At 43.1% G+C, this 27,904-nt stretch overlaps 1 protein-coding gene across 1 annotated transcript in view; it reads right to left on the bottom strand.

Moving 5' to 3' along the window:
• Positions 1–27,904, bottom strand: part of CCDC191 (coiled-coil domain containing 191) — an 87,655-nt gene that overhangs the window by 32,588 nt on the left and 27,163 nt on the right. Inside the window, exons 8-9 of the mRNA XM_081085656.1 lie at positions 15,294–15,484; positions 7,428–7,722 (exon numbers count right to left, since the gene is read on the bottom strand). Of these exons, the coding sequence (XP_080941782.1) occupies positions 7,428–7,722; positions 15,294–15,484 (486 nt within the window). The remainder of the gene's footprint in view (positions 1–7,427; positions 7,723–15,293; positions 15,485–27,904) is intronic.

The following is a 27,904-nucleotide window of genomic DNA, read 5'->3' as shown; positions in this document are numbered from 1 at the left end:
GTGGGGGGGGGGGGGGGGAGGGAGGGAGAGAATAGCTACAGCTGTACAAACCACTGACATGGGCCAGAAAAGTGTGCTCTCATAGATGTCTAATTTGGACAGTTCATTTGTAAATTAGACACGATCACTCCAGATATATATCACAGGAATTTTAATCTGCATGAAGTAACTGAATTTTGCAGAAAATTGAAAATTCTGTGGCAAAGAATATAGTTTTTCTCAAGAATATTTGAAAAATAAAAAATACCTTTATAAATTTATGTATATAAAAGCCCAGCAACCAGAACGATGGAATGACTGGAATGACCGGTTGCTATGATGTGCACTGCAGTGGCCAACTGGCCCAACCGGGGCCCCAATCGGCCCCCCCAACATCTTGTGGCCCCTCCCCCTGGCTGGCCTGGCCCTCTATCAGCCCCCCAAACCCCAATCGGGACTGGCCAGCCAACCTCCCTCATCCCCTACCCCACTGGCCCGGCTCGATCGGCCCCATCGGGGTGGGCTGGCCAGACCCCACTCTAGTCAGTAATACTCATTAAAATAGCTCTTTAATAATAGTTATTTCATTGCTTCTCTTGCCACTAGTAAATTAATCACAGGGTATTTGTTTTCAGACTAGAGGCTCAGTGCACGAAATTTGTGCACTGGGGGAGGTGTCTCTCAGCCCAGCCTGCACCCTCTCCAATCTGGGACCCCTCAGGGGATGTCCAACTGGCTGTGGGATCAGGCCTAAACTGGCAGTTGGCCATCCCTCTCACAATCTGGGATTGCTGGCTCCTAACCACTCACCTGCCGGCCTGCCTGCCTGATTGCCCCTAACTACTTCTGCCTGCCAGGCTGATAACCCCCTAACTGCTCCCCTGCCGGCCTGATTAACATCTAACTGCTCCCCTGCCGGCCTGATCACCCTCAACTGCCCTCGCCTGCCAGCTTGGTCATCCCTAATTGCCCTCTCCTGCCAATCTGATCTCACCCCCAATTAACCTCCCCTGCTGGCCTGATCTTGCCCCCAACTGCCCTCCCCTGCAGGCTTGACCCCCACCCCCAACTGTGCTCCCCTGCGGCATGGTTGCCCCCAACTGCCCTCCCCTGCTGGCCTGATCTTGCCCCCAACTTCCCTCCCCTGCCATCCTGATCTCGCCCCCAACTGCTCTCCCCTGCCGGCCTGATCGCCCCCAACTGCCCTCCTCTGCCAGCCTGATCTCACCTCCAACTGCCCACCCCTGCCGGCCTGATCGCCCCTAACTGCCTCTGCCTGCCTGATCGCCCCTAACTGCCCTCCCCTGCCGGCCTGATCTCGCCCCCAACTGCCCTCCTCTGCCAGCCAATTTGGTTCTGATTTGTCGGTTTCTATGCCAGTCAGCGTCTCTGGGCCTATCAACGGGGCCTGATAAAAAAGGCGGGGCTGATTAGCAGCCCTGGTGGAGGCCTGGAGAGAAATGGAGGCATAGCTGCTGACCAGGCCCAGAGCTAAAGAGAGAGGCAAGTGCTGATCAACAGCTGCCACAGAGGCTACGGATTAGACCAGCCGTGGGCAAACTACGGCCCGCGGGCCGGATCCGGCCCTTTTGAAATGAATAAAACTAAAAAAAAAAAGACCGTACCCTTTTATGTAATGATGTTTACTTTGAATTTATATTAGTTCACACAAACACTGCATCCATGCTTTTGTTCTGGCCCTCCGGTCCAGTTTAAGAACCCATTGTGGCCCTCGAGTCAAAAAGTTTGCCCACCCCTGGATTAGACCCTGCTTCTCTCTTCAGGCCTCTCTCTGGGCCTGATTCACAGCCCCCTCAGCAGTGAGTGTTGGGTCACTGTGCCTGCAGCCATAGCAGTCAGTGCTTCCAGTTGGTCGAGCCTCCTAGTCGTTGTGGATGTGATGGACCCAGGGTTTTTATATATTAGGATTAAGGCCTGGATTAAAGTTTAGAGTCCTAGTTATTCTAAAACAATCTATTTGTGAGAAATATTGGCACACCCAGGATCAATGGACAAATATCTGTGTTACATAAGAATAATGTTACCTAATAATATTTTGTATTAGCACATGGCTTAATGGTTATCAAAGCTTTATCATTTATATCTCATTTAATAGACTGAGGTATCACAATTACAAGTTCTATACAGAAGGAAAGAAAACAGAATTTTTAATCAGAAAAATTTATCCTAGCCAAACTAATGTCATAGTTAAAAATGTCTTTTCTAGAATGGTTTGATGCCATGGTCTAATTTCTAACCAGTTTTTGATTTTACCATCTGCAGTGGTATAAGGATAAAAATACTGTGAACTATCTTATATATCTTAGAAACCTCTAGTGCTAACAGGGTGCCATACTTGGATACTCAAAGATATTTTTCATGATGATGGAAATATTTTCTTTATATTCAGCTGAAGTGAAAGATGTGGTATGTGAAAACTCTGACATGTTTAGTACTTTTAAAAATGACCTTCTATTTCAGAAATGTCAGTGGACATTTATTCATGAGAACACCTGCTTAAGTAATTTAGCATCAAGTGGAGTATATGTTTTAGGCCCTTTTAAACTTTGTGGTAATGACATATTATTAACCCAGCAAGGCTGTAAAAGCCTTGAGTACAGCAACAAGATTTCTTTTGGATCATATAACTCTTTAAGGTGAAATTAGAGAAAGAGAGAAAAGCTTACTGGTACAGATTGTACTTAATAGAACAGAACTGAACAATCTGGCTTAATCAGAGAAAATCACCTATTAGCTAACTGATAATTCTGAAAAATTTCAAGGTATAATATATGTGTTTATGGTACATGAGTTCATATGATTGTATAATTAATGTGCATCTAACTAAAGATTTTATATTTTCACTAGAGACCTGGTACACAAAATTCATGGACGGAGGGTGGGCGTCCCTCAGCCTGGACTGCACCCTCTCCAATCCAGGACCCCTTGGAGGATGTCTGACTGCCGGCAGTTGGACATCCCTCTTGCAATACGGGACCACTGGCTCCTAACCACTCACCTGTCTGCCTGTTTGATCACTCCTAACCACTTTGCCTGCCTGACTGCCCTTACCCACTCTGCCTGCCTGCCTGATTACCCCTAACCTCTCTGCCTGCCTGATCACCCCTAACCACCTCTGCCTGCCTGCCTGATGCCCCTAACTGCTCCTTAGCCAGCCCGATTGCCCCTAACCACTCTGCCTGCTGCCTGATCGCCCCTAACTGCCTCTGCCTCAGCCTCTGCCACCGTGGCTTTGTCCAGAAGGATGGCCGGAAGACGTCCCATCTATCCAGTCTAATTAGCATATTATCCTTTTATTAGTATAGATTGTTCATGTTATACTTTACACTCTGGAAAAGATTAGAGTTTATCTAGTAACTTACAGAGTCTATTATAGCCCTTCATTTTCTCTAATTTTTGCTCAATTTTTTTACAACCCAGATAAATTATTGATAAATTATTTTGATTTTGATTTCAGATATTTGGAGACCCTTTTACTTGAGTCTAAATTATGTAAGTATTTTAGTAATTTTTCTGCTTTACACAGGAAAAAAAACAACTTTCTGCTGACTTCCTTTTTTTCATTGAAAGGTAACAGTGGAACTCTGTAAAGTAAAAGGTTCCACACAGCTATTTCCCAAGATAGAAGACTCTCCTGGGTCTCAATGGAAACAAAATCCTTTGACTGACATAAAGGTAGGTAAACTGCCTAGGGGAAGAGACCAGGATGTTACATAAGGCACAACAAGCATCCTCATGATCCCCTTTGCTGAGAGACTGAGCTTAAATGAAAACTAACTACTTACTAGCAGGAGTCAGGGTAAAAAACAAGGTTGGGGACCCTCTAGTGCCCACTTCAATTTCACACATCTGAGTTAAGTACTTAACAGCATTATGTGGAGGGATGGAGGGGCCTGGGGTGGAGGTGAGCTGGTAGAGCACCTCCTTTGAAAGGCTTTTCAAATACAAGTGCAATTATGAAAGAAAAAAACTGGTAGGATTGCCTTTATAAAAATTTAACTGTGTATAGCACAAAACACTATAAATAAACCAAAAAGACAAATAACAATGAAAAAAAAATTGCAAAACATAATAATAAAAGCATCAATGGTCTTAAAAATATAAAGAGCTCCTATAAATAAGAAAAAGATAAATAACCAAGTAGAAAAAAGGGCATGAACACAAGTCACTATGTATCTATCTTACTATATATATTTTCATGTACTACATATATCTGTAAATGGGAAATGTAACAAATGTTTAACCTCAGTAGTAATTAAAAATCCACAGCCCTGGCTGGTGCCCAATGGTTAGAGCTTTGGCCTATGCACCAGGGGGTCTTGGGTTCGATTCCTGGTCAAGGGCACATACCTTGTACCTCAGTTGCAGGTTTGATCCCTGGCCCTGGTCGAGGCGCATGTGGGAGGCAACCAATCCATAGGTCTCTCTCACATGGATGTTTCCCTCCCCCTCTTCCTTCCCTTCCACTCTGTCTGAAAACCAATGGAAAAAAATATCCTTAGAAAGGATTGAAAACGACAACAGAAAAAAAACACCCATTTGCAAATGTTGAAGCAATAATATGAAAATATTTTACCTGTTAACTTCGTAAAAATGAAAAATATGTTAAAATATGTTATCAGAAAAGAAAACAGGCATTTCCTACGGTACAACCTTTTTGGAAGGGCAACTTGGTAAGAGTCTTTAAAATGTGCATTCTTGCCGAAACCGGTTTGGCTCAGTGGATAGAGCGTCGGCCTGCGGACTGAGAGGTCCCGGGTTCGATTCCGGTCAAGGGCATGTGCCTGGGTTGCGGGCGCATCCCCAGTGGTAGGTGTGTGGGAGGCAGCTGATCGATGTTTCTCTCTCATCGATGTTTCTGGCTCTCTATCTCTCTCCCTTCCTCTCTGTAAAAAAATCAATAAAATATATTAAAAAAAATAAAAAAAAATAAAAAGTAAAATGTGCATTCTATTGTTAGGTAATTATCCAAGGTAAAGCATTATGGACGTGTGCAAAGATTTAACTACAAGGATGTTCACTGAAGCTCTGTTTGCAATTGTGGCAAACTGGAAACAACTTAAATGTCCAGTAATAGAGGCGGAAGTAAACAGATTCTACCTTATAATTCATGATAGAGTATCATGCAGCCATTACAATATGATGGCACATAATGGTAGTCCTTAATTCGTGGGTGAATATTCATCAGGTTCACCTGCGGAACTTTAAAAAACTACAAGGGCTCCACTCCGAGATTCTCAATTAGTGGTCTGATTCTACAGTATATGCTCAGTTGAGAACTACTGTTTTGAAGACTTACTGACTTAAAAAAATTCTCATATTATGAAAATGCAAAAGATATCTTTTAGAAAAGCAGAAAAATATTATTATTAAAAAGAAAAATACATGGCCTTCCTTTTTCTGTATTATGGCAGATTAATGTTCTCAATTATTTGACTGAAGAAAAATTTAAAGCTAAATAAAATACTGAAGAGCAAACTTTGGATATACCTGAATAGAGAAAAGACTAGATGGCTCTACTTCAACATGTTACTTGTGGTTATCTCCAAATAATGAAATTATAGGCAACTTTTCTTTTTCATGTCATTTTCTTCTACCAAATTGCTACAATTAATATCTCTGATTTTTCTCACTAGAAAAATAAAAACATAAACATTCCCCTCTTATAAATCACAAGGCTCATTTAGGAAGAAAATGTATGATCAAATAAGAGGAATTCAAGAGTTGTAAACAATGCTTTATATTATCTGTTCCTGAAGGAGTCTTTCTCTTAGTTGTTTTAAATTCCCTCTATTATGTCCCTCCTAAACTTGAGCTACATCAAAGTTTAAATCTATACTAATAAAAGGGTAATATGCTAATTAGACTGGATAGACCAGACATCTTCCGGACGTCCTTCTGGACAAAGCCACGGTGGTAGGGGCCAAGACAGAGGCAGTTAGGGGCTATCAGGCCAGCAGGGGAGAGTGGTTAGGGGTGATCAGGCAGGCAGGCAGAGGCAGTTAGGGGCTATCAGGCAGGCAGGCAGAGGCAGTTAGGGGCTATCAGGCAGGCAGGCAGGTGAGCGGTTAGGAGCCAGCGGTCCTGGATTGCAAGAGGGATGTTCTAGGGGTCCAGGATTGGAGAGGGTGCAGGCCGGGCTGAGGGACTCCTCCCCCGCCTCCCCACTGTGCAGGAATTTCATGCACCAGGCCTCTAGTCCTATCTAATAAAAACAAAAAGGGTAATTAACTGTACCTCCGCTATGCTTCCCATTGGCTAATCAGGGCAATATGCAAATTAACCACCAACAAAGATGGCGGTTAATTTGCATACGTAGGCTCCAAGCGGTGGAGAGAAGGCAAACAGCCCCGAAGCCGCGAGCAGCAAGGCCTCACTGCCCCGGGATCAGCAGAGCCAAGAGGCCTCCTGGCACTGAGATCAGCGGAGCCGCGAGGTCTCCCAGCACCGGAATCAGCAGAGCCACGAGGCCTCTTGGCCCTGGGATGAGCGGAGACGCGAGGCCTCCCGGCCCCTGAAGCAGTGTGACAGGGGGCAGCACCGCAACCCCCAGATCAGCCCTGCTCTGTGCGTGACAGGAGGTGGCGCCCCAACCCCTCCCCCGCCATTGGCCCTGCTCTGTTCCTCACAGGGGGCAGCGCCCCAACCCCCAGATTCGCTGGCTCTGTGCGTGACAGGGGGCAGCACCCCAACCCCCAGATTGGCTGGCTCTGTGCGTGACAGGGGGCAGTGCCCCAACCCTCCAATTGGTCCTGCTCTGTGAGTGACAGGAGGTGGCGCCTCAAACCTCCTCCATCTGCCCTGCTCTGTGTGTGACAGGGGAAGGCGCCCCAACCCCCTGATCCGCCCTGCTCTGTGCATGACAGGGGGTGGCACCACAACCTCCCCATCGGCCCTGCCTTGAGTGTGACAGGGGGCGGTGCCCCAACCCCCCAATTGGCCCTACCCTAAGCGTGACTGGGGGTGGCATTGCAACCTCCTGATCCGCCCTGCTCTGTGCATGACAGGGGGTGGCGCCCCAACTCCCCAATCGGCCCTGCTCTGAGCCCGACCAGGGGCTGCGGGGCAGGCACCTAGGGATTGGGCCTGCCCTCTGCCACCTGGAAGCAGGCCTAAGCCAACAGGTCGTTATCCCCCGAGGGGTCCCAGACTGTGAGAGGGCACAAGTGGGGCTGAGGGACACCACCCCCTGCCAGTGCACAAATTTTTGTGCACTGGGCCTCTAGTGTGATTATAAAAAGAGGATGCAGTTCAAAAAAATGAACACCGATTAAAAGTTAACCTTTGTGCATTACAGCAGCTCATCTTTTAGATAGCCTAGGCAAGGCAACCTGACAATGGCTAACATAGCCCAAGCTACCCAAGTGCAAAGATCAAATGCAAATGATTAATAAGCAGGAAGACTAAGCAAAAGAAAAGCAAAGTACCTCTCTTGTAGGTGGCTCCACCGTGGCTGTTGCCTTCTTGAGCAGACTGGTGCCTACTGACCCAGCTGCACTGAGTTTTCCTAGTGATGCTGCCTTCAACAGCTCACCCATTTTCTTCCTTGTTTCCTCCTTTGTTAGAGCCAGCTCTTTCTTTAGGATCTCTGCACGATGCCAATGCTGCCATTCTGTAAAGTGGTGGCGGAGAACTTGCTTCCGGTGATGCCAATGCTGCCATTCTGTAAAGTGGTGCTGGAGAACGTGCTTCCTGTTATACTCAGCGGCCAGTTGTTGTTTTCTAAGCAACAAAGCACTTCCATTAAAAAGGATAAGCCATTTACAGCTTGTTACTTGGTGATATAAATGAAACACAAGTCCAGAGGAGTCCCAGAAATGCTCCACTTAGCTCCACCTTATCCTTCCATTTCAGCTAAAAGGAACTGGTTTATAAAATTCCCTGGTGTAAAGGGTCTGCTCATGGGAGGCATTGGCACTTCAAGACATTACCTCAGAAGAAAGAGTGACTATTCTGTTCTATCATGTCACAAAGACACATTACATTTTTTGATTACCATAAAATAGCTTCTGAGAGCTTTTGGAGGGGAAGGAGCAAAAATAATAGGTATATAAGTAAGTACTTTTTAAAATATGAGGGAGATATCCAGCTATCTGGGAAACCTAAGGAAGACAGAAATTTGGTAGGAAGGTAAAGGAACAAAACTTTAGTGAACTGTCAACAATTAAGTATAAAACTTATAAGTGTCAACATGAAACTAAGAAGGTAGATTTGGGAAGGAAGGACTTACCTGGCCAGGGAATGATTATCTGAAAAGAAGGACTCACAGACCCTTTAACTAAATGATTGAAGGACCGCCCTGTGAAGATAATTGCTAAACACTAGACACGTGTGAAAGGCAAAGACAGGCACTGCTCCCATGGAGCTCCCTCCCAGGCTAGTAGGGATTCAGGTTCATTCTCTTCCTACGGAAGAGCTCCTGGAAACGTCATGAACATTAGGGGAACTGACTGAGTGGAGGTAGGAAGTACCAGCTACATGCCCTCCCCAAAGGGACTCTCCATTAGGAGACACTTCGGAGCGGCCGTTGAGAATTCAAGCCTGGGTTTTCTGAGCTCCATCTCTAAGTGGATGCTTACTGTCCCCGAAGAAGTGAGGTACAGAGCTTGGAACTTAGTCGCATCAGGGGTCAGCTTCGAAGTTTAAAACCTAATATTGTATAGCTACCTACTTGATTTTATCTTGTAAAGGGGAATCAAATAAGTTCTCTATAACACTGTATGCATATCCATTTCTGTTAAATAAACATAATGTTTAACTCTCCTCATAGACTTTCTGGGGACATAACAAAAAAATCATAAAGTTCTTAAGTCAACGTGTCAGGAGAACCTTTCTACGGTTCTTAAATACTTAAGTGACTTTGAAATCTTTTTGACCAACACCTACAGTAAGAAAAAAATGTTACACTGTGATTCAATATGCAAGTTTATGTGTGCATGTGTGCATGTATGAAACAAAACTATATATAACTGAAACAAAAGTTTCACCAAACAATATTTACCCTATTATCAGAGGCGCACTCAGATATTTCTGTTCTAATATGTTCTATTTCTTTAAAAAAACATAGCTCATCTTGAGCTTGATTTCAGGACCCACTAAAGAGTTAAAGCCCTTAGTTTGAAAAAGACTACTTTAGAGTCACAGACTTTAGCCTATATCAGAGAAGCTGAATGAAACAACAAATTAATGAGAGTAAAGTTGATCGAAATGATGCATTGCAGGATAAATACTAATAGCAACTCTGCAAAGAGTACTTTTTATTATATTTAATTGCTTCTTTATAATGAATTAAATAATTGAATTGTTATTCAATGAATACTTAGTGATTGGTAGATTTTGTAATGAAAGTACAATATAGGTGGTAATAAGTATTTGTATTTTATTATACTCTGATGGAAATAAAGTATCTAATATGAGATGAAATAACCCTGAAATAAAAATTTTAGAGGACGCAAGAATAATAAATAAGATAGCAACACAGGTAAGAACAAAGCTCCAACCTGGCCCATGAGACACAGTGGTGGAGCATCGACCTATGAACCAGGAGGTCATGGTTCAATTCCCGGTCAGGGCACATGCTGGGGTTGCTGGCTCATTCCCCAGTAGGGGGCGTGCAGGAGGCAGCTGATCATGATTCTCTCTCCTCACTGATGTTTCTATCTCTTTCTCCCTCTCCCTTTCTCTCTGAAATCAATAAAAATATATTAAAAAAAACACACACCAAGAAAAACAAAGCTCCAAAAACCCTACAGAACTTTACATAATTAAGTGAAAATCATCAATTTTCACAGGAGAATGTACATTGCTCTGATTAATGTGAAATTTGATTTACAACAATCTGCTCAGAAAGGAGGAGTGTGAAATTTACCTGAAGTGTTAATTTCATGTTTTTACAGCATAAACAAGCCAAAACAAAACTGAGATTTTGACTGTCAGGGAAAAGATTATTTGGACACTATCAAAAGGCAAAAAGAAGAATATATTTGAAGTATAACAAAAACTCAAACAATAAGAAAATAGGTACCAAAAATGCATGTTCACTATAGTGCTTAGAACAGGGGTGGGCAAACTTTTTGACTCGAGGGCCACGATGGGTTCTTAAACTGGACCGGAGGGCCGGAACAAAAGCATGGATGGAGTGTTTGTGTGAACTAATATAAATTCAAAGTAAACATCATTACATAAAAGGGTAGGGTCTTTTTTTTCAATAGTTTTATTCATTTCAAAGGGGCTGGATCCGGCCCGTGGGCTGTAGTTTGCCCACGGCTGGCTTAGAGCCTACTCTATAATGGTTTTGCAGGCGGTGTGAAGATCTATTTAAGATATCTGTGTTTGTGGGTCGATGTGGAAGCCAGGGGTCCAGAGACAAGGCTGGGTCTACTCCTGTTCCCTTGCAGTTCACTTCAGCAGTGACAATATTCCAGACAAGCCAATTTCTATACTTTTAAAAAGATGACACAGAAAACATAAATATTTCTGAAAGTGAAAAATCACTTAAAAGCTCAACCAGATGTGATTTACTTAGGAATGTTAAGCTAAAGAAATCATTTCACGGCCCCAGTGAGGTTGGGACAGCCCCGGTGAGGTTGGGACGGCCCCGGTGAGGCTGGGACGGCCCCAGTGAGGCTGAAACGGCCCCGGTGAAGTCGGAATGGCCCCGGGGAGGTTGAGACGGCCTGGTGAGGTCGAGACAGCCCTGGCGAGGTCAGGACAGCCCCGGTGAGGTTGAAACAGCCCCAGTGATGCCAAGAGGGCCCCGGTGAGGTCGGGATGGCCCCGGTGAGATTGAAACAACCCCGGTAAGGCCGAGACGGCCCCGGTGAGGTTGGGACGGCCCCAGTGAGGTTGAAATGGCCCTGGTTAGGCTGAAATGGCCCTGGTGAGGTTGGGACAGCCCCAGTGAGGCCGAAACGACCCTGGCGATGTACGGCACCAGTAAGGTCGAGACGGCCCCAGTGAGGTTGAAACGGCCCCAGTGAGGTAGGGATAGCCCCGGTGAGGTACGGATGGCCCCAGTGAGGTCGGGACGGCCCTGGTGAGGTCAAGACGGCCCTGGTGAGGATGAAACGGCCCCAGTGAGGTTGGGACAGATAATGGGGACCAGTATAGACTGATGAACAGGGGTAGATGCAGACACAGAGCAGCATTGAACAGACTGTCAACCTAGAGTGGGAAGCCTGGGGAGGGTTGGGGGGGGGGGCGTTAAGAGATCAACCAAAGGACTTATATGCATGCATATAAGAATAACCAAAGGACACAAGACACTAGGGGCTAGGGGCCAGGGGAATGTCAAAGGGGGGGGAAAAAGGAGACATATGTAATACTCTTTGTAATACTTCAAGAAATAAAAATTATTTAAAAAGAAAAATAAAGAAATCGTTTCAGACACAGGCTACAGATAATCACTGAATGAAAGACAGAGTTCCCCTATGGAAAACATCCTGTCCCAGTATGCTGCCAAGATGAAATCAGGGAATTTGTGGCAAGATCATATAAACTGAGCATCACAATTATATAACCATGCAGATAAAGGCCATCTCTAAAGACCTAAGAATATAAAATATAAAAGGTTTAAAGAGGAATTTAAATCTGAACCATGATGCTTAGAACCAACAACTCAAATGATACTTAGTGGTTGGTGCATATTATAGAACCAGGAAGTCAGAACACTAACAGAACACTGGGCAAGCGACTGAAAGTTTCTAAGCTTCAGACTCCTCCTCTAAGTAATGTCACCCTTAAAAAAAAAGCCCTATGCTGCCTGTCCTATGTAGAACAAATTCTCATGTAAGGTAATAACACTATCTTAGGACATTTCTAGGTATTGAAAGAATGTCTTGAATTTTTAAAAAGGAATGAGCTCATGAACACAGACACCGGTGTGGTGATTCCATGGGGGGCGGGGCAGGAGGTAGGTGGAGGTGGAGGAAGATATAGGGGAGATAAATGGTGATGAGAAAAATATAAACAAAATAAAGAAAAAGAAGGAGCCCTAACTGGCTTGGCTCACTGGATGGAGCATCAGCCTGTGGACTCAAGGGTCCCAGGTTCGATTCCGGTCAAGGGCATGTACCTTGGTTGCGGGCACATCCCCAGTAGGGAGTGTGCAGGAGGCAGCTGATCGATGTTTCTCTCTCATTGATGTTTCTAATTCTCTATCCCTCTTCCTTTCTCTCTGTAAGAAAAAAAAAAATCAATAAAATATATTTTAAAAAAGAAAAAAGAAGGAAATAAGAAATGACAAATAAGTAACCACATACTAGTGATCTGCTTGTGTGCCGAGATCTGATGCAGAACATAAAAACAGCAGTGCCACTAACAGCTGCATTTGGGATGAGCAGCTTCAGCAGGAATAGGAATGGAAAAAGCTAATGTTTTCAATAATGCACCAGGTAGCCCCCAGGGAAAACGTGGAAGACAATACAGTTCTGTTACAGAGCTTTTAACATGAGCCAGACAATGCAAGTCTGTCCTCCTGCCCCTCTGACAGACATATCAGGAGGTTTATCAGCTTCAGATGCCATTCAGTTTCTGGATACCCAGGAGTGCATGGAGGGAAGGGCAATATAACATGTTAACAGAGGTACTCCACAAATGACTGCCCAAAAGAATGCTGAAAGTGGGGACTACCTGACACCCTCGATCCCACTGACATTTCTTGGTTTCTGCTTGCAGCAGCTACCTTTGAGTTTTTTACTCCACCTTTAATATCCCAACCTTCTTTGAGCAAAATCACCCACCTAAATAACCTAAACCAAGTTCTAGAACAAAAAACAAGATGCACAGAGCCAGGGATTTTTAGGAAAGCAGCACAAAGTACCGTTTGTGTCTAATAGATCCTTTCTTCTCACATATTTCAGCATGACTTGTCATTTGTTAATTACTTCTCTTATTTTTCATCTGCAACCACCTTAAGTGAATTACAGTATAGTTGAAAAAAACATGGTTGTCTTAGGGAAGCATCACCTGGAAGCTTCTTAACATGGAGCTGTGTGGTATAGAAAAAAGCATCTGATTCTGAATCAGAAAGACCAGGATCTAGTCCTGGAGAAGCTACTCTTAACTTCATGACCTTGAGAGAATTATTTACCCTCTCTGGGCTTTACTTTTACCATCTGTAAAATGAGGGGCTGGATTAGACAAGTGTTCAGGTGCCTTCCTGCTCTAAGATATTTTTGCTCTAAAGTTTTGTAGTAAAAAATTATTATAACTTAAATATTTTCTCTCTTCCATTTTTTTTTATGAATGTGTTTAATGGAATGTTTGTGTACGTGTGTCTACGCAAGTGTGTGAGTATGAGTAGGTGTGTAATGGCTTTGTAACATATAGAATTAAAACAAAAAAAGTAGTACCCATTCCAAACATTTAAAAAGAGACATCTGAAAACAATTCACAGATATGAGACAAAAAGTTCTGAGATCTGAATAAAAATTGGCACATTATGAAATCCCCATTTAGTGTTTTTTATATTTAAACAGTTGAATTGCAATGGACTCTCAAGTTCTTTAGATTTTTTTTTTTACAGGTGTCTTTTGGCATGTGAACTTCACAAGCCACTTTTAACTTTAACATCTCAGTTTCTACTCCTTTATGCCCTTACTCATGTTGCTTCCCTTTTATAACACCTCCAGTTTCCCTTCTTTATTCAACAAATCCATTTCCAGCTATTCCTATTTCAGTTAGGCTTAATCCCTTATGTCAATCGCTAGGTCCTGAGAATTTAGAAATGAATTATGCAAGAGTTCTCTATGTTGACTTTTTTAATGAAAATTTTCTATAGCATACTGTAGAAAGTAAAATTGACTAGGCCCCCCTCTTGCTTAAAAACCTTCAAGAATTTGCCTCTATTTACAAAAAAAAATATTTAAACTCCTTGTCCTGGCATTCAAGGCCTTTTGCAAGTTGATGAACTTTACAACCACATGCTTGATGATCGCCAGCCAATATGAATGGCTACACTCCATGCCATCACCTTGTCTCCCCATTTCCACTTAGGAGCATCCTACTTACTGTGCAGAGCCCAGCTCGTGACCCACCTTCTTGATAAAACCTTTCCTGGCACTCTGTAGTACAGAGTCTCCTTAGTTACAGCGACACTTCCCTCTGCTAAGGTCTTATCAGAGGGGATGCTTTACACAGTTTATAATGCTATTCAATAGCTCTACTGTTTCTAGATCTTGTTTTCCCCACAAAATTGTGAGTTCTTTGAGGACAAAGAGCCATGCATCAGTCTCCTACAGATCCTTCCCAGGGCCTAATGCTGTCACATGGTTGTACAACTCCAGGGGGTGTCATTCCCTTCTGCATAACAATGCCCAATGCTTTCATATACCATCCCTTTAGTTTCTCACCCTGAATGAATAACAGGGTTGTTGGTAGAGAAGTGAGCAAATATAAAAACATGAACTGCCCTTTCCCAAATCAACAAATTGTTCCTTCTACATATATGATTTTGGTTCAAGAATGGAAAGTTAAACTTGGAAATGAAAAGGACAGAATGTATTTAAGATGATGGAGCAAAGAAAGTTTTACTTGAAGACAAATTTTGTCATTCACAAGAATAAGAGGAAGCTGATAAAAAGGTGTCAAAACCTCTATACAAGATGAAGAACAAAAGATGGGGGAATGGGAGGAATCACTCTTGGCAGGTCTGTCCTCCCAGATGGATGTTCTCTGTGTCCCTAATTAATATTCTATGTGCAGATAGTGATTTCTACCAATGTGAATTACTGGCATATAAACCGAATTCTGTCTTCTGAATTGTAAAACAGTCCAAGTGAAATGCTGCTACATCTGAGGACAAGGGAAAAAGCATGATACCTGCTTCCTTTAAAAAAGGAAAGCATGCACATTAATATATTTTTATTAAGTAACTAGAGGCCTGGTGCACGAAATTCGTGCATGGGGGGTGTCCCTCAGGCTGGCCTGCACCCTCTCGCAATCCAGGACCACTGGCTCCTAACTGCTCACCTGCCTGCCTGCCTGATCACCCCTAACTGCCTCTGCCTCGGCCCCCGCCACCATGGCTTCGTCCAAAAAGACATCCTGAATGATGTCCGGAAGGTCGTTTGCCTGTCCTGTATAATTAGCATATTATTATAGATTTTTCTGCTTATACTTTTCAGTTAGATTTTTCTAGTTTGGGATGCAACAGAAAACAATTGTTAGCACATTTTATAAGCAGGTGAGATGATTCCAGTGAACAGAGTTTGAGAATTCATTTCTGGATTCATCAAGAGGAAAGTTGTCCTAGATAAATCCACTAGAAGGGCTTTCATGGTAAACAATGGTACCTGTTTTCTTCCCTGAGCTCACACTCCATGGCTTGTGTCTCCCGCTCCAGCCTCCGAGATCTCGTGTAGTCTCTCCAGGCCTTCAGGACCTTCAGTTGAAACTTCCAGTCGGACAGAGTCCCAGCTTTCCCCAGCTTAATCTTGTGGTCAAGAATCAGCTTGTGCCAGGCAGAGAAATAGCGCTTTTGACACTACAATTGGAAACATTTGTAAAATCACCACTGATCAGCACTAGTGTTTCTAAAATAGAGCCCTCTCCTCAGATTTCTGCCTCACACTTTGTCTAACAAAATTAGCAACTGTTGTGTTAATAGAAGGGGAACAGACCAGACACAATTACTTTATGGCTATTAATGACAAGAAATGTTCAAGTCATGCAACAGGCACTCTCAGCCTCATGACTTAAACTAAAACTTCATCCTCCTTGTAAGGCACCAGTTCTATGGGGAGCTGGAGTAACAGTCACATTTAAGGTCTAAGACAAAGGGCTTGTTTGAGAGGCTTGAAAGACCTGCTTCCAACAGGATCTCCTGTGCCAGGCTCTCTTGGAATTTACAATACCAACCATTTAATTCATCCCTGTTACTAATTCTGCTGATGTCCTGCGTGAATGAACATGGGAGGTCCCATAAGGATGGAGTGGGTTCTCTGGTCCCTGGTAACAAGACAACTAAAAACAGTAGCTTGAGCTGGGTGATCCCTAACTATGTTAGGGTCTTGGTGGAGCAGGCCTAGAGAGACTAGACACTCAGGCTGCCTGCAATCTCCCACTGTATGCATGTGACAATAATCAGACAAGGTCTGCTGACCCTAAGGATGCCCTAGAGAAGTGCTCATGGCCCTTGTCTAAGAAAACTCTCTGAGATCTAGTCCTTGTCTATATCTTCTACTTTCACAGCCAACTTTATGTTCCTGGTACATCAAATTACTTTCATCTCTTGGCCTTACACTAACCATACTGTTTCACACCTTTCTATCTATGGTCATCCTAATTTCTCCCTCCCCTTCTCTCCTCTCCCTACCTGAATACTTCAGGAGTCACCTCCCGTAGGGAGCCCTCCTATTACCCACCACTCTCCCCAAATGTCAGTGCCCTTCCAGAGTAATCTATGCTTTCTTCAGTCAAGACACTCAACACACTGCATTACAATCACCTGTTCACTGGTTTGCACTAGACTGGGAGCCTCTGGAAGGAAAGACCCTGGCTCCATAAATGGGAATGGCAAGTCTGGGAGCGTTACCAAGTATGGGGAGCACTAAATGGAAAGCAACCTCATAGGAGGTGCCTCTGTGAGAGGTCTGACGGATGCCTGATGTCCAGCAGCAAGAACTTGGTAGCCCTCCCAGGGTCAACCCGATTTACTGCTTCTTTCTTCATAAAAATACTTATCTTTCACTATTTCAACATTTAGTAAGCACACCACTGTGTTTGAATTTGGAAACTCTGAACAAAGTTGCTTAAAATATAGATTTTGAGGTGTCATAGGGAGAGAGAATAAATTAAAAGATCGATAACATAGGGAGTATCCACTTGGCCAGAAATATTTTCTACATAGAAAACCAGTCATATTCCAATTTAGACAAAATACAAAATCTTTATTTCCCATCAGGAGAAACCAGGGAAAACTTTAATAAACCCTTGTTCCCCTTCTATTATGTCAAATGAGGACACATTTATCTCAGATTCGGTAGAAGGAGGGAGAGAAGGTGGAAGAAGAGAGAAACAGCAGAAGGGAGATTTTCTGAATATAAAATATCCTTAAGTCATAACAAGGAAGAAAAACAGCTGCCAGGTGGAGGGGTTATGCTTTTTGCATTACATCTGTTTCCACAAAATACATCATGAAAAAATGTTCCCTTGTGTGCCATAGTCAAAAGAAAATATCCTTTACTTATGAGATTCATTTAAGAGATTCCTCTTGAATGACTTGATTTTTATCTCCTAGAATATGTCTAATGATGAAATAGTACAAACATAATCCACTTTGACAATAACACTATTTACTAATAGTTTCCTTCTTAGATTTCTTCATTCCTTTTCTCTCTAAGTTCAAAGCACCCTACATGTCCTATTTTATTAATTCGTAGACCATCATTACAAAATGGAGACTGCAGATATCATTATACTTTACCTTACCAAGCTGAACTTCAAGTAGAGAAGGGCTAATGACTAAATTCACAAAGTAAAGAGTTAGTGGTACACCTACAGCTAACATGGAAACACTCTGGCATCCTGACGACCTTACTCTCTTAGACAAAAAGTCTTTCCTCACAAGGAAGGCATGTTCTTTGCTTTTTTTTTTTAATGCTGAAAGAGAAAGAACTTGATATATAACTTACTAGGGTTAGAAAAGCACTGCTAGAACATCTGAATTTAAAAATATATATATATTTTATTGATTTTTTTACAGAGAGGAAGGGAGAGGGATAGAGAGTTAGAAACATTGATCAGCTGCCTCCTGCACACTCCCCACTGGGTATGTGCCCACAACCAAGGTACATGCTCTTGACCAGAACCAACCCGGGACCCTTGAGTCCGCAGACCAGCGCTCTATCCACTGAGCCAAACTGGTTAGGGCTAGAACATATCTGAATTTAAAAGAATGAATTCTACAGTCAATCTATTTCTTTTAAAATACTTAAAGTGTAGATTTAGATAGCAAAATGATCAGTTTTAAAGGTCTATAATTCCGTTTCACTACATAGAAGTTAACAGCAGGAAAGTGACAGACTTCTTTTTTGTCCCGAGGGCTAATGTTGTCCCTTCCTTTCTTATTGAGTAACATCCTATCTAATAAAAAAGAAACATGGTAATTGGCGTACGACCGCTACCCTTCCCATTGGCTAATCAGGGCGATATGCAAATTAACTGCCAGCCAAGATGGCGGCTGGCAGCCAGGCAGCTTAAACTGAACATGAGGCTTGCTTGCTTCAGTGACGGAGGACTGCAATGTTCCCTGCCTGCCTTGCTGGACTCTGAGCTTGCAGTTTAAAAAACATTGTAACAAATATAGAAGCTAAACAAAACCCCAGAAACCAGCTTTCAGAGAACTGGGATCTCAGAGCTGGAGTTGATACAGAGTTTCGATTATAGAACCTAAACAAACCAGATACCTGTTTTCAGCAGCTGAGGCCTCAGAGCTGGAGCCAAGCCTCAGGGCTAAAGCTGGTCCAGAATAAAAAAAAAAAAAAAGAAAAAAAGGAGCAGTTGGGAGCTTCAGTCCCAGCCTGAAAACAGCCCTCAGCCCCTCACCCAGACTGGCCAGGCACCCCAGTGGGGACCCCCACCCTGAAGGGTGTGTGACCAGCTGCAAACAGCCATCATCCCCTCACCCAGGCTGGCCAGGCACCCCAGTGGGGACCCCCACCCTGATCCAGGACACCCTTCAGGGCAAACCAGCTGGCCCCCACCCATGCACCAGGCCTCTATTCTATATAGTAAAAGGGTAATATGCCTCCCAGCACCGGGATCAGCGGAGCTGAGAGGCCTCCCGGCACTGGGATCAGCGTGACAAGGGGCAGCGCCCAAACCCCCTGATCGCCCTGCGGCTCTGTGTGTGACAGGGGGCGGGGCCACAACCTCCCTATTGGCCCTGCTCTGTTCCTGACAGAGGAAGGCGCCCCAACCCCCTGATCGGCCCTGCTCTGTGCCTGATAGAGGGGAGCTCCCCAAACCCCTGATCACCCTGCGGTTCTGTGTGTGACAGGGTGTGGCGCCCCAACCCCCCCACCCCACGGGCCCTGCTCTGTGTGTGACGGGGTAGAGCCATAACCTCCCCATCGGCCCTGCCCTGAGTGTGAGAGTGGCGGCGCCCCAACCTCCTAATCGGCCCTGCTCTGTGGGTGATAGAGGGCGGCGCCCCAACCCCCCCACGCCCCCACGGGCCCTGCTCTGTGTGTGATGGGGTAGAGCCATAACCTCCCCATTGGCCCTGCCCTGAGTGTGACAGTGGCGGCACCCTAACCCCCTGATTGGCCCTGCTCTGTGGGTGATAGAGGGCGGTGCCCCAACCCCCTGATCCACCCTGCTCTGTGTGTGACAGGGGATGGTGTGCCAACTCCCCTATCGGCCCTACTCTGTTAGTGACAGGGGGGAGCTCCTCAACCCCCTGATGGGCCCTGTTCTGTGCGTGACAGAGGGGAGCTCCCCAACCCCCTGATGGGCCCTGCTCTTTGCGTGACAGGGGGGAGCTCCCCAACCCCCTGATGGACCCTGCTCTGTCCGTGACAGGGGGGAGCTCCCCAACCCCCTGATTGACCCTGCTCTGTCCGTGACAGGGGGCAGCGCCCCAACCCCAATTGGCCCTGCACTGTGCGTGACAGGGGGTGGCGCCACAACCTCCCCATCCACCCTGCCTTGAGTGTGACAGGGGGCGGTGCCCCAAACCCCCAATCGGCCCTACCCTGTGACTGAGGGTGGCATCACAACCTCCCGATCTGCCCTGCTCTGTGCATGACAGGGGGCGGCACCCCAACTCCCCAGTCGGCCCTGCTCTGAGCCCGACCAGGGGCTGCACCTAGGGATTGGGCCTGCCCTCTGCCACCCGGGAGCAGGCCTAAGCCAGCAGGTCGTTATCTCCCAAGGGGTCCCAGACTGCGAGAGGGCACAGGCCGGACTGAGGGACCCCCCCTCCCCCCCGAGTGCACAAATTTTTGTGCACCGGGCCTCTAGTTGGTTAATAAGATTGTATAGGTTTCAAGTGTACAATTCAATGATACAACATCTGTATATTGCACTGGTTGCCTATCAACCAAAGTCAAATCACCATATATTTGACACCCTTTATTCTTTACTACCCCCCAGCCATGTACTTTTCCTCTGGTAACAACCATACTGTTTGTTATCTGCGTCTATGAGTTTTTGTTTGATTATCTTGTTTGTTCATTTGTTGCTTTCAGTTTTATATTCCACATATGAGTGAAATCATATGGTTCCTAACTTTTTCTGTCTAACTTAATTCACTTTGCCTGATATTCTCAAGACCCATCCATGTTGTGTCAAATGGCAGCTTTCTTAACATCAGGTTGCTATTGTTTTTTTATTGATTTCAGAGAGGAAGGGAGAGGGAGAGAGAGATAGAAACATCAAGGAGGAGAGAGAACTGTTGATTGGCTGCACGCCCCCTACTGGGGATTGAGCCCACAACCCGGGCATGTGCCCGGACTGGGAATCGAACTGTGACTTCCTGGTTCATAGGATGCTCAACCATTGAGCAACACCAGCCGGGCAGCTTGCTATTAGTTTTTATCCTGCCTACTAAAAAATGCAATCCCATTAAAATTTTAGTAAAAAAATAAAAGTATGAATGAAGAATAGCTAATTGGTTATTCTTGACTCACAGCAAACATTATTCAGGCAAACAGGAGCCCCACAAATTGCTTAAAGGAAAACATTTGGGAAAGGAAAATACTCTCTGTCTCCTCTGGGAGATGCAAGCACTCTGATTCAGAAGGGACGAGAAGCGGCACGCGTCCATAGTCATGATCTACATCCTTTCTATTATAAGTTCCTGCTCTCCCAGGTCAGTTTCTCCTCTTTGGTTCTACACTCCAGAACTATAATAGTGCTTTCTCTCTTAGCTCTTTGAAACAGAACTAGCATTTAAAACCACAATTGGGTTGGAAGAGATATATACTTTGTTGAAGACAGAACTTAATGTTTTAACTAGCTGGACAACCAGTCTGACCTCTCTCCATTCTTACTAGCTTCAGTTTTCTCTGCACCATGTTTTTATTTCTGATAGATTTTCAAATACAGGGATGGGCAAAAGCAGGTTAATAATAATAATAAATAATATAACAATTAACATATAAATAATAATGCAAGAATAAACTCCATGTTTCACATACTCACAACTTTAAAACTACTTTTGCCTACCCCTGCATAGTAATGCATTCTTTTACTAACTTCCACATCTCTTTACATAGTTGTGGTGATAAATAAGGCTTCATACAGGTCAATAAAATACTGGAAATCACTGTGGGAAAGACTGTTCCCAAGTACATATCTATAATAATTTCAAAAATAAAATACAAAATGAAATTTAGAAACTTTTTAAGTGAAATGCTTTTCTCCTCTCAAAGTCTGCTATAAGACATCATTTAGTCATTAAGGATTCTGCTCAAGAGAAGAAATGATAGTTCGCCCTGCCAAATTTATTACCTGCACTCAAGTTGCCCTCCTTGTGTTGGCAAGAAGGCTCTTCCCTGAAGTGTAATCACACCACTGTCACTGGGAGTGATTGACATTGGGTGGAACAGCAATTTGCTATCTAATCTTCATTGTAATTTTAACCCTGTCACTAGAGATGCTTGTTCTGATTAATGAAGTGGGTAACTCATCAAAATTCCTCAGCTACTTCCCTTTTGTCAGAAAGCTCAGTGATAATTGCAGCAGAATTCTCTGCTATGGAAAACTAAACAATGAATTGTAAAGAGGACAAAAATGTCAACAAGTTTACAATTTATTTCTACTTAATGGACCTAACTGTGGTGCAACTAGTGGTCTAGGGGAGTTGGCCAAGACTCGAGTGTTAGGAACCAAGCTATCCTCTCCCCTGGGCCCTGACTCCTTGCTGCTCCCAGGCCGAAAGGAACAGACACTCTATCGCTATACAAGGAAGCTATACAACTTCATTTTTCCTTTTGTGGATTACTGTAGCTGGGTGAAAGACACCACAGACCATCAGAAGTGTCTGGGGTTGGAGAGAGGAGGATATTGGCAAAATAAATGCCTCAGGAAGGAGCAGCACTGAAAAGTGGTACCTTGCGAAGCACCCTACTCCTGATTTTTGTAATTTTCAAAAGAAAACAGAGGAAATCATTGTGTCTCCTACCCTCAGCCATATACATATGCTCCTATAACTAAACACATTAGGGAAAATACACAGTGCCAAGACTTGACGTGCTGTTGAGTTCCACGCAGAAATTTGGAGGCCTAAACTTGACAACCGTTGCTGTGTGAAATGCTACCTTTGTCTATTGGCTCTGGACAAAAAGCTACATCCTTGTTATATGCTGGAAGATGTGATGCTGATTTTTACATCTGTATCTTTTATTTCCTTTCTTTTTTAAACTTAAAAAATGCTAATTATAAAAATTTAACAAACACATCCAAATATAGAACAGAAGAATTAAACCCTTCACTCAGCTTCAAGAATTATCATCCTATTAACCAATGTCACCCCAATATATTTAATAAAAATAAAAAAAAAGAATTATTAACACTGTGCTAATCTTGTTTCATCTCTCCTCTCCCTACTTTCTTTTGGAGTATTTAAAAATAAATCCCAGACATCAGACATTATACCATTTCACCCATAAAAGCATCGATATGTATTGCTAACATAAGGGCATTTTGTAAATTCTTCTTAATTTTGTTAAGAAGTTTCAATCAATAATACTGCTGTAATGAGCTAATTCTGCTTCACTCTAGTAGAATTCAGAGCGCAATTGCTTAGTCTTGCCATACAGTAAATTCGTAGCCAGTAAGACTCTCTGGGATCTTTTAAAGAAGAATGACCGTAACACAGCTATCACCAGCCATTCAGATAAGGCTCCTTTCCCCACATGGCCTGGACCATGTTTTTAAGAGGGAAGGAAGACTTACTGCTCCTCATCACCTCCTCTTTCCTTTCCTTTCTTCCCCTTCTAGACCTTCTTCCCCCCTCTATGAGTCCCCACTCCCTGCCCACTCCCCCCTACACCCAGACACACACACACACACACCCACTTACTGCCAAAAGTACAGCTTACCTCAAAATATATTAGACAAATGCTCAATTCACCTCTACAGTAGTCCAACAATTAGACAATGATATGATGTCATTTGTTCCTCACCCATATTGGTCTCAAGATCCTTATAAATATATTCACCTGAAATGTCTAGTGTTTAGGGAAAAGGATATTCTACTCTGTAAAAATTTAGAGGATGAACTTTATTTGTGCCAAACGTTCTTTTCTTAAAATTTCAAAGCAGAATTTAATTAGTTTTTTTAAAAGAAAAAAAAATCATATATACATGAATGGAATCTGTGGGATCAAAAAAGGCTTCATGTTTGAAAAACAAAACACCAGTGCAATGTGTAAACTGGCCCTCACTGTCCCTTCTGAGAGAATAAGAAACCTGGGTTATTTGTTGGATGAGGGTAAGGAAGAATATAATAACAAAACAAACAACCTCCTTACCAATCTTAGAATTTTACTTGGAAGTTGTCCAGAGAGTTGGCTATATGTATACCAACATGGTCCTTGGCAATAAACTTAGAGGATAGATTTACACAACTCCCAATATTCTTCATGTGTGCCTGACATTTCTCTTTTCGGTAGTTTTATTTCCAAAGAGGCTTTTCCTTCATTTCCTTCCCCAAACAGACAACATTGCTGAGAGGATGGTTGCTATGTTTCAGTTCAGAAATTGTTTTGCTTCAGTAGTGTGTAGGCAGTCCTGATAAAACTAAGATCTTTGGGAAGAAATCATGCTATATAAATGAGGTACTTAACTACAGTTCTCATCACCTTGTCAGAAAAAAAATCCAGGCTTTTTTGCCCATACATACCCATGCTTCCTTGGTTTAGTTTGGGGTGACCTTCTCGAAGGCACAATGCCACAAACATAACATTAACAATGACTCTCTAACAGAAAAACCCAATCAAAAAGCAATTTTGGTTCCCCATAGAATAAAGATTTAAGTTAGTGTCAGCCCATCTTTCATTGTTCTTTTCAACTTTCACAAGTAGGAAAGATTGCAGACTTTTTATCTCATTAAGAAAACATGAAATGTATTTCAGAAAAGGGGGGAAAATTAAGAAGGCTGTTTTCCAAATGGTGTAAGAACTTCATAATCCCTTGTGTTGTTTCTGCTAATTAGCAATGACATGTGGATTGCTGAATCTCCCCAAGAGATTTCACTGTAAGATCAAAGAAAAAATAGGATAGGCTAGAAGCAAAAAATTTCTATAAAAAAAATCTATAGATTTTTTTCATAAAACAATGAGGCTTAGAAATGAAATGTGTGGGAAAGGTGCATGAATAGTGCTGCACCTGAACTTGTGTTTTAATGAGAGCCTGCTCTGTTTCTCTCAGAAAGTCTCCTATTAAATAACATGCTCCAAATGTGATATTAAGAGATTGTTTGGGGTGTTGCCTGGCCGGTTTGGCTCAGTAGTTGAGTGTCAATTTATGAACTGCGGGGTCACGGTTCCATTCCTGGTCAAGGTACATACCTGGGTTGTGGGCTCAATCCCCAGAAGGGGGCATTCAGGAGGAAGCTGATCAATGATTCTCTCTCATTATTGATGTTTCTATCTCTCTCTCTCCCTCTCCTTTCCTCTTTCTGAAATCAAATTAAAAAACATATAAAAAAATAAAATCTTAAAAAAGAGGAGTTTGTTTGGGGAGCAAATACAATCCAGAGCCAAAGCACAAAAAGTACAGGAATTAATGGAACCCAAACTAGAGCAACTCTTTAAAACATATTCTTTAAAGTCTTCTTGCAAATACTCTACAGAGACAGCTGCTGGGTTTGTGCCAGTGACCCATTCTGAGGGTGCTGACAGGAGCTTCCTGTTATTTAGCCGCTCACTGCAAGGCAGCTAGGCATCTTTCCCCTTTTTATCCTGTGGCCATATTTAGGCTGCTGAGTATCCAAGTTTCATTACTCAAGGGCAGCTCCAGGCTCCTTTGGAATAGGCTAGGAATGTGGGCTGGGACCAAGAGACTGAGCCCAGAGGGCCTGCTACTCCAGTGGCATTTACCTGAGGACCATCCTATCTCCAGCCAAGTCAATGTAAAAGCCTGACAAGCACTGTGGTAGATTTTCCCCATGTCTCAGATACACCCATACACACTGGGGAAATCTAAATTAGAGGTTCACTAACAATCATCACCCTGAAAGGGAAGGAGGACCTAAGTAACTCTGGAAAACAATATTTTGGCTAATAAGGCTAAAAATAAAAATAATGGCATAAATATTATACTCTACTCAGTAAATTTATTTCCATAGTTACATGGGTTAGGTATTCTAAAACTACTTTATAATATACTAAGATTAAATAAGTAAGTAATTATATTTAGATAATAAGCTTCAGGTTATTCACTGTCAGATAAAAAATTCTAGATAAGCAAGAAGGAAAGGCTATGCTAAAACCTGTGGTGCTGGGTTAGGATTGAAGTTATTTTATTGTATACTAGAGGCCTGGTGCATGAAATTTGTGCACTCGGGGGCAGTACCTCAGCCCTGACTGCGCCCTCTTGCAGTATGAGAGCCCTCGAGGGATGTCCGACTGACGGCTTAGGCCCACTCCAGGACATCCTTAGCGCTGCTGCGGAGGTGGGAGAGGCTCCTGCCACTGTCGCTGCGCTTGCCAGCCATGAGCCCAGCTCAGGGCTTCTGGCTGAGTGGCGCTTCCCCTGTGGGAGCACACTGACCACCAGGGGACAGCGCCTGCATTGAGCATCTACCCCCTGGTGGTCAGTGCACATCATAGCGACCTGTCATTCCACTATTCGGTCAATTTGCATATTAGCCTTTTATGATATAGGATACACAGATAGATATAGAAATAAGTTACAAATAAGGAAGGGGGAAGGATTGTATGACCCTGTGTGTTGCTCTGGACTTGGAGGCACCAGTGTGAACTCATGGATTTTAATATGCATACTGACAGCCACAGAAATAAATAAAATGTGTGTGCACGTGTGGATTTGTATACATACACATATTTCCCAATTATGTCTGCCGAGAGGGGAGGGCCTAGAGACAATGACACTCCAGGAGCAGTGAACATACCTAGTTCCATGATCTTGGTTTCTAAATATTATTCTCCAATAAAAGGAACCAGGTTCCATGTAGAAGTGGTTGATTCCAGGGTTAGGGCAGAGAAAAACAAGATTAGCCTAAAACATCTTGTGGTGATAGACAGAAAGGAAGTACCCAAAAAAGATGGGTTTTGAAAGGGCAAAAGAGTTAACTTGAAACATTTCCTAATGGCCAAAGTTAGAACAATTTGAGTAAGAAAGTAAACAACAAAAATATTAGGTTATAACCCACAGAATAAAATAAATACCCATAAGTCTATATTGATACAGACAAATTATTGAATAAATGAATAAATAAATAACTGGGGAAGAAGAGGTAGTTTTTCCTTCTAGAAGAATTTCAATTAATAAATGGAGAAGAAATGAGGGAAATACAAAATTTTCATTAGACAAATATCACATTATATAATTGTTACAGGCAAGATCCACCAATGGATGCTAAAATTAATAGGTGAAAGTTTAAGAATAAGCAGAATAGTTGCATAATTTCACAATATTTCCTCTAAGACATTTATGGGTTACAAAGGGAAAATAGTAACTTTATAGTGGGGAAACCCATCAGACACAATCTTAAGTGATCAAGGTTAACATCAGAAGTAATAAGACATATTAATGTTATGTACCCCCAATATGATGTGCTGAGATGGGCAGAACCTCACTTCTTGTAGTATTCTTACCAAAAATGCATAATCTCAATCTAAGCAGAAGAAAACATCAGAAAACCCAAATTGGGAGACAGTCTACAATATGCCTGACTAGTACTCTTCAAAAATGTCAAGATCATAAAAGATAAGGAAAGATAGGAACTGGGAGGAGACTATGGACATAACAACTAAATGCAACACGAAATTATGGACTGAGTCCTAGAACAGAAAAAGGATATAACAGAAAAACTGGAGACATTCTAATCCTATATAATAAAAGCCTAATATGCTAATTGTCTGACCATTTCTTCAACCAGTCACTATGACACACATTGATCTCTAGGGGGCAGATGCTCCGACTGGTAGGTTAGTTTGCTGCTGGGGTCCAGCTGATCGGGACTGGGCGAGATGGGCCAGACACACCCTGGAGTCCTCCCGCAGTCCCTCCCTGGCCCCGAGAGTGCACTGGTGGGGTCTCTCGGCTATGGCCTGCACCCTCTCGCAATCCAGGACCCTTTGGGAGATGTTGGAGAGCTGGTTTTGGCCCAATCCCTGCAGGCCAGGCTGAGGGACCCCATTGGTGCATGAATCCATGCACCGGGTCTCTAGTAGAAGCTATCGTTTAGTTAATGGTGTTTAATGGTATCATACCAATGTTAATTTCCTAGTTTTGATAATTATACTATGCTTATGCAAGATATTAATTTTGGGGAAAGCTGGGTGAAGGGTATTCAGGAACTCTGTGTACCCGTTTTTGCAACTATTCTGTATGTCTAAGATTATTTCAAAATAAAAACTATAATAATAAAGTATAGGTTCAAATCAAGCAGAATCTGTGACAAAGTGGAGATAATTCATTCACAATCTCATGTTTACATACACTGGCTGGTCCTTCTAAAATTGAGTAATCTGTTTTAGCAGGGCACTACATTTGTAAAATTCTTATGTGTCTAAAATTCATACCTAGCACTTATATCTAAAACATACATTATTATTTCTTCTTGTATAGTGGACTTCCCCAATAAAGTTTAAAAGTTAATCTTATTGGGAACACGTATCTTATTCATCTCTCACTGGTTGGGTAATATATCATGGCACTGTTTCCTTATGTTTCTCAAGATGGCCCCCTGAGAACTCATTTGCTTCCT

This window comes from Myotis nattereri (genome assembly GCF_964212035.1).
Source record: "Myotis nattereri genome assembly, chromosome: 3".
Classification (NCBI taxonomy): Eukaryota; Metazoa; Chordata; class Mammalia; order Chiroptera; family Vespertilionidae; genus Myotis; species Myotis nattereri.
The sequence above is the reverse complement of the archived record's forward strand: the minus strand, read 5'-3'. Positions and strand labels throughout refer to the sequence as shown.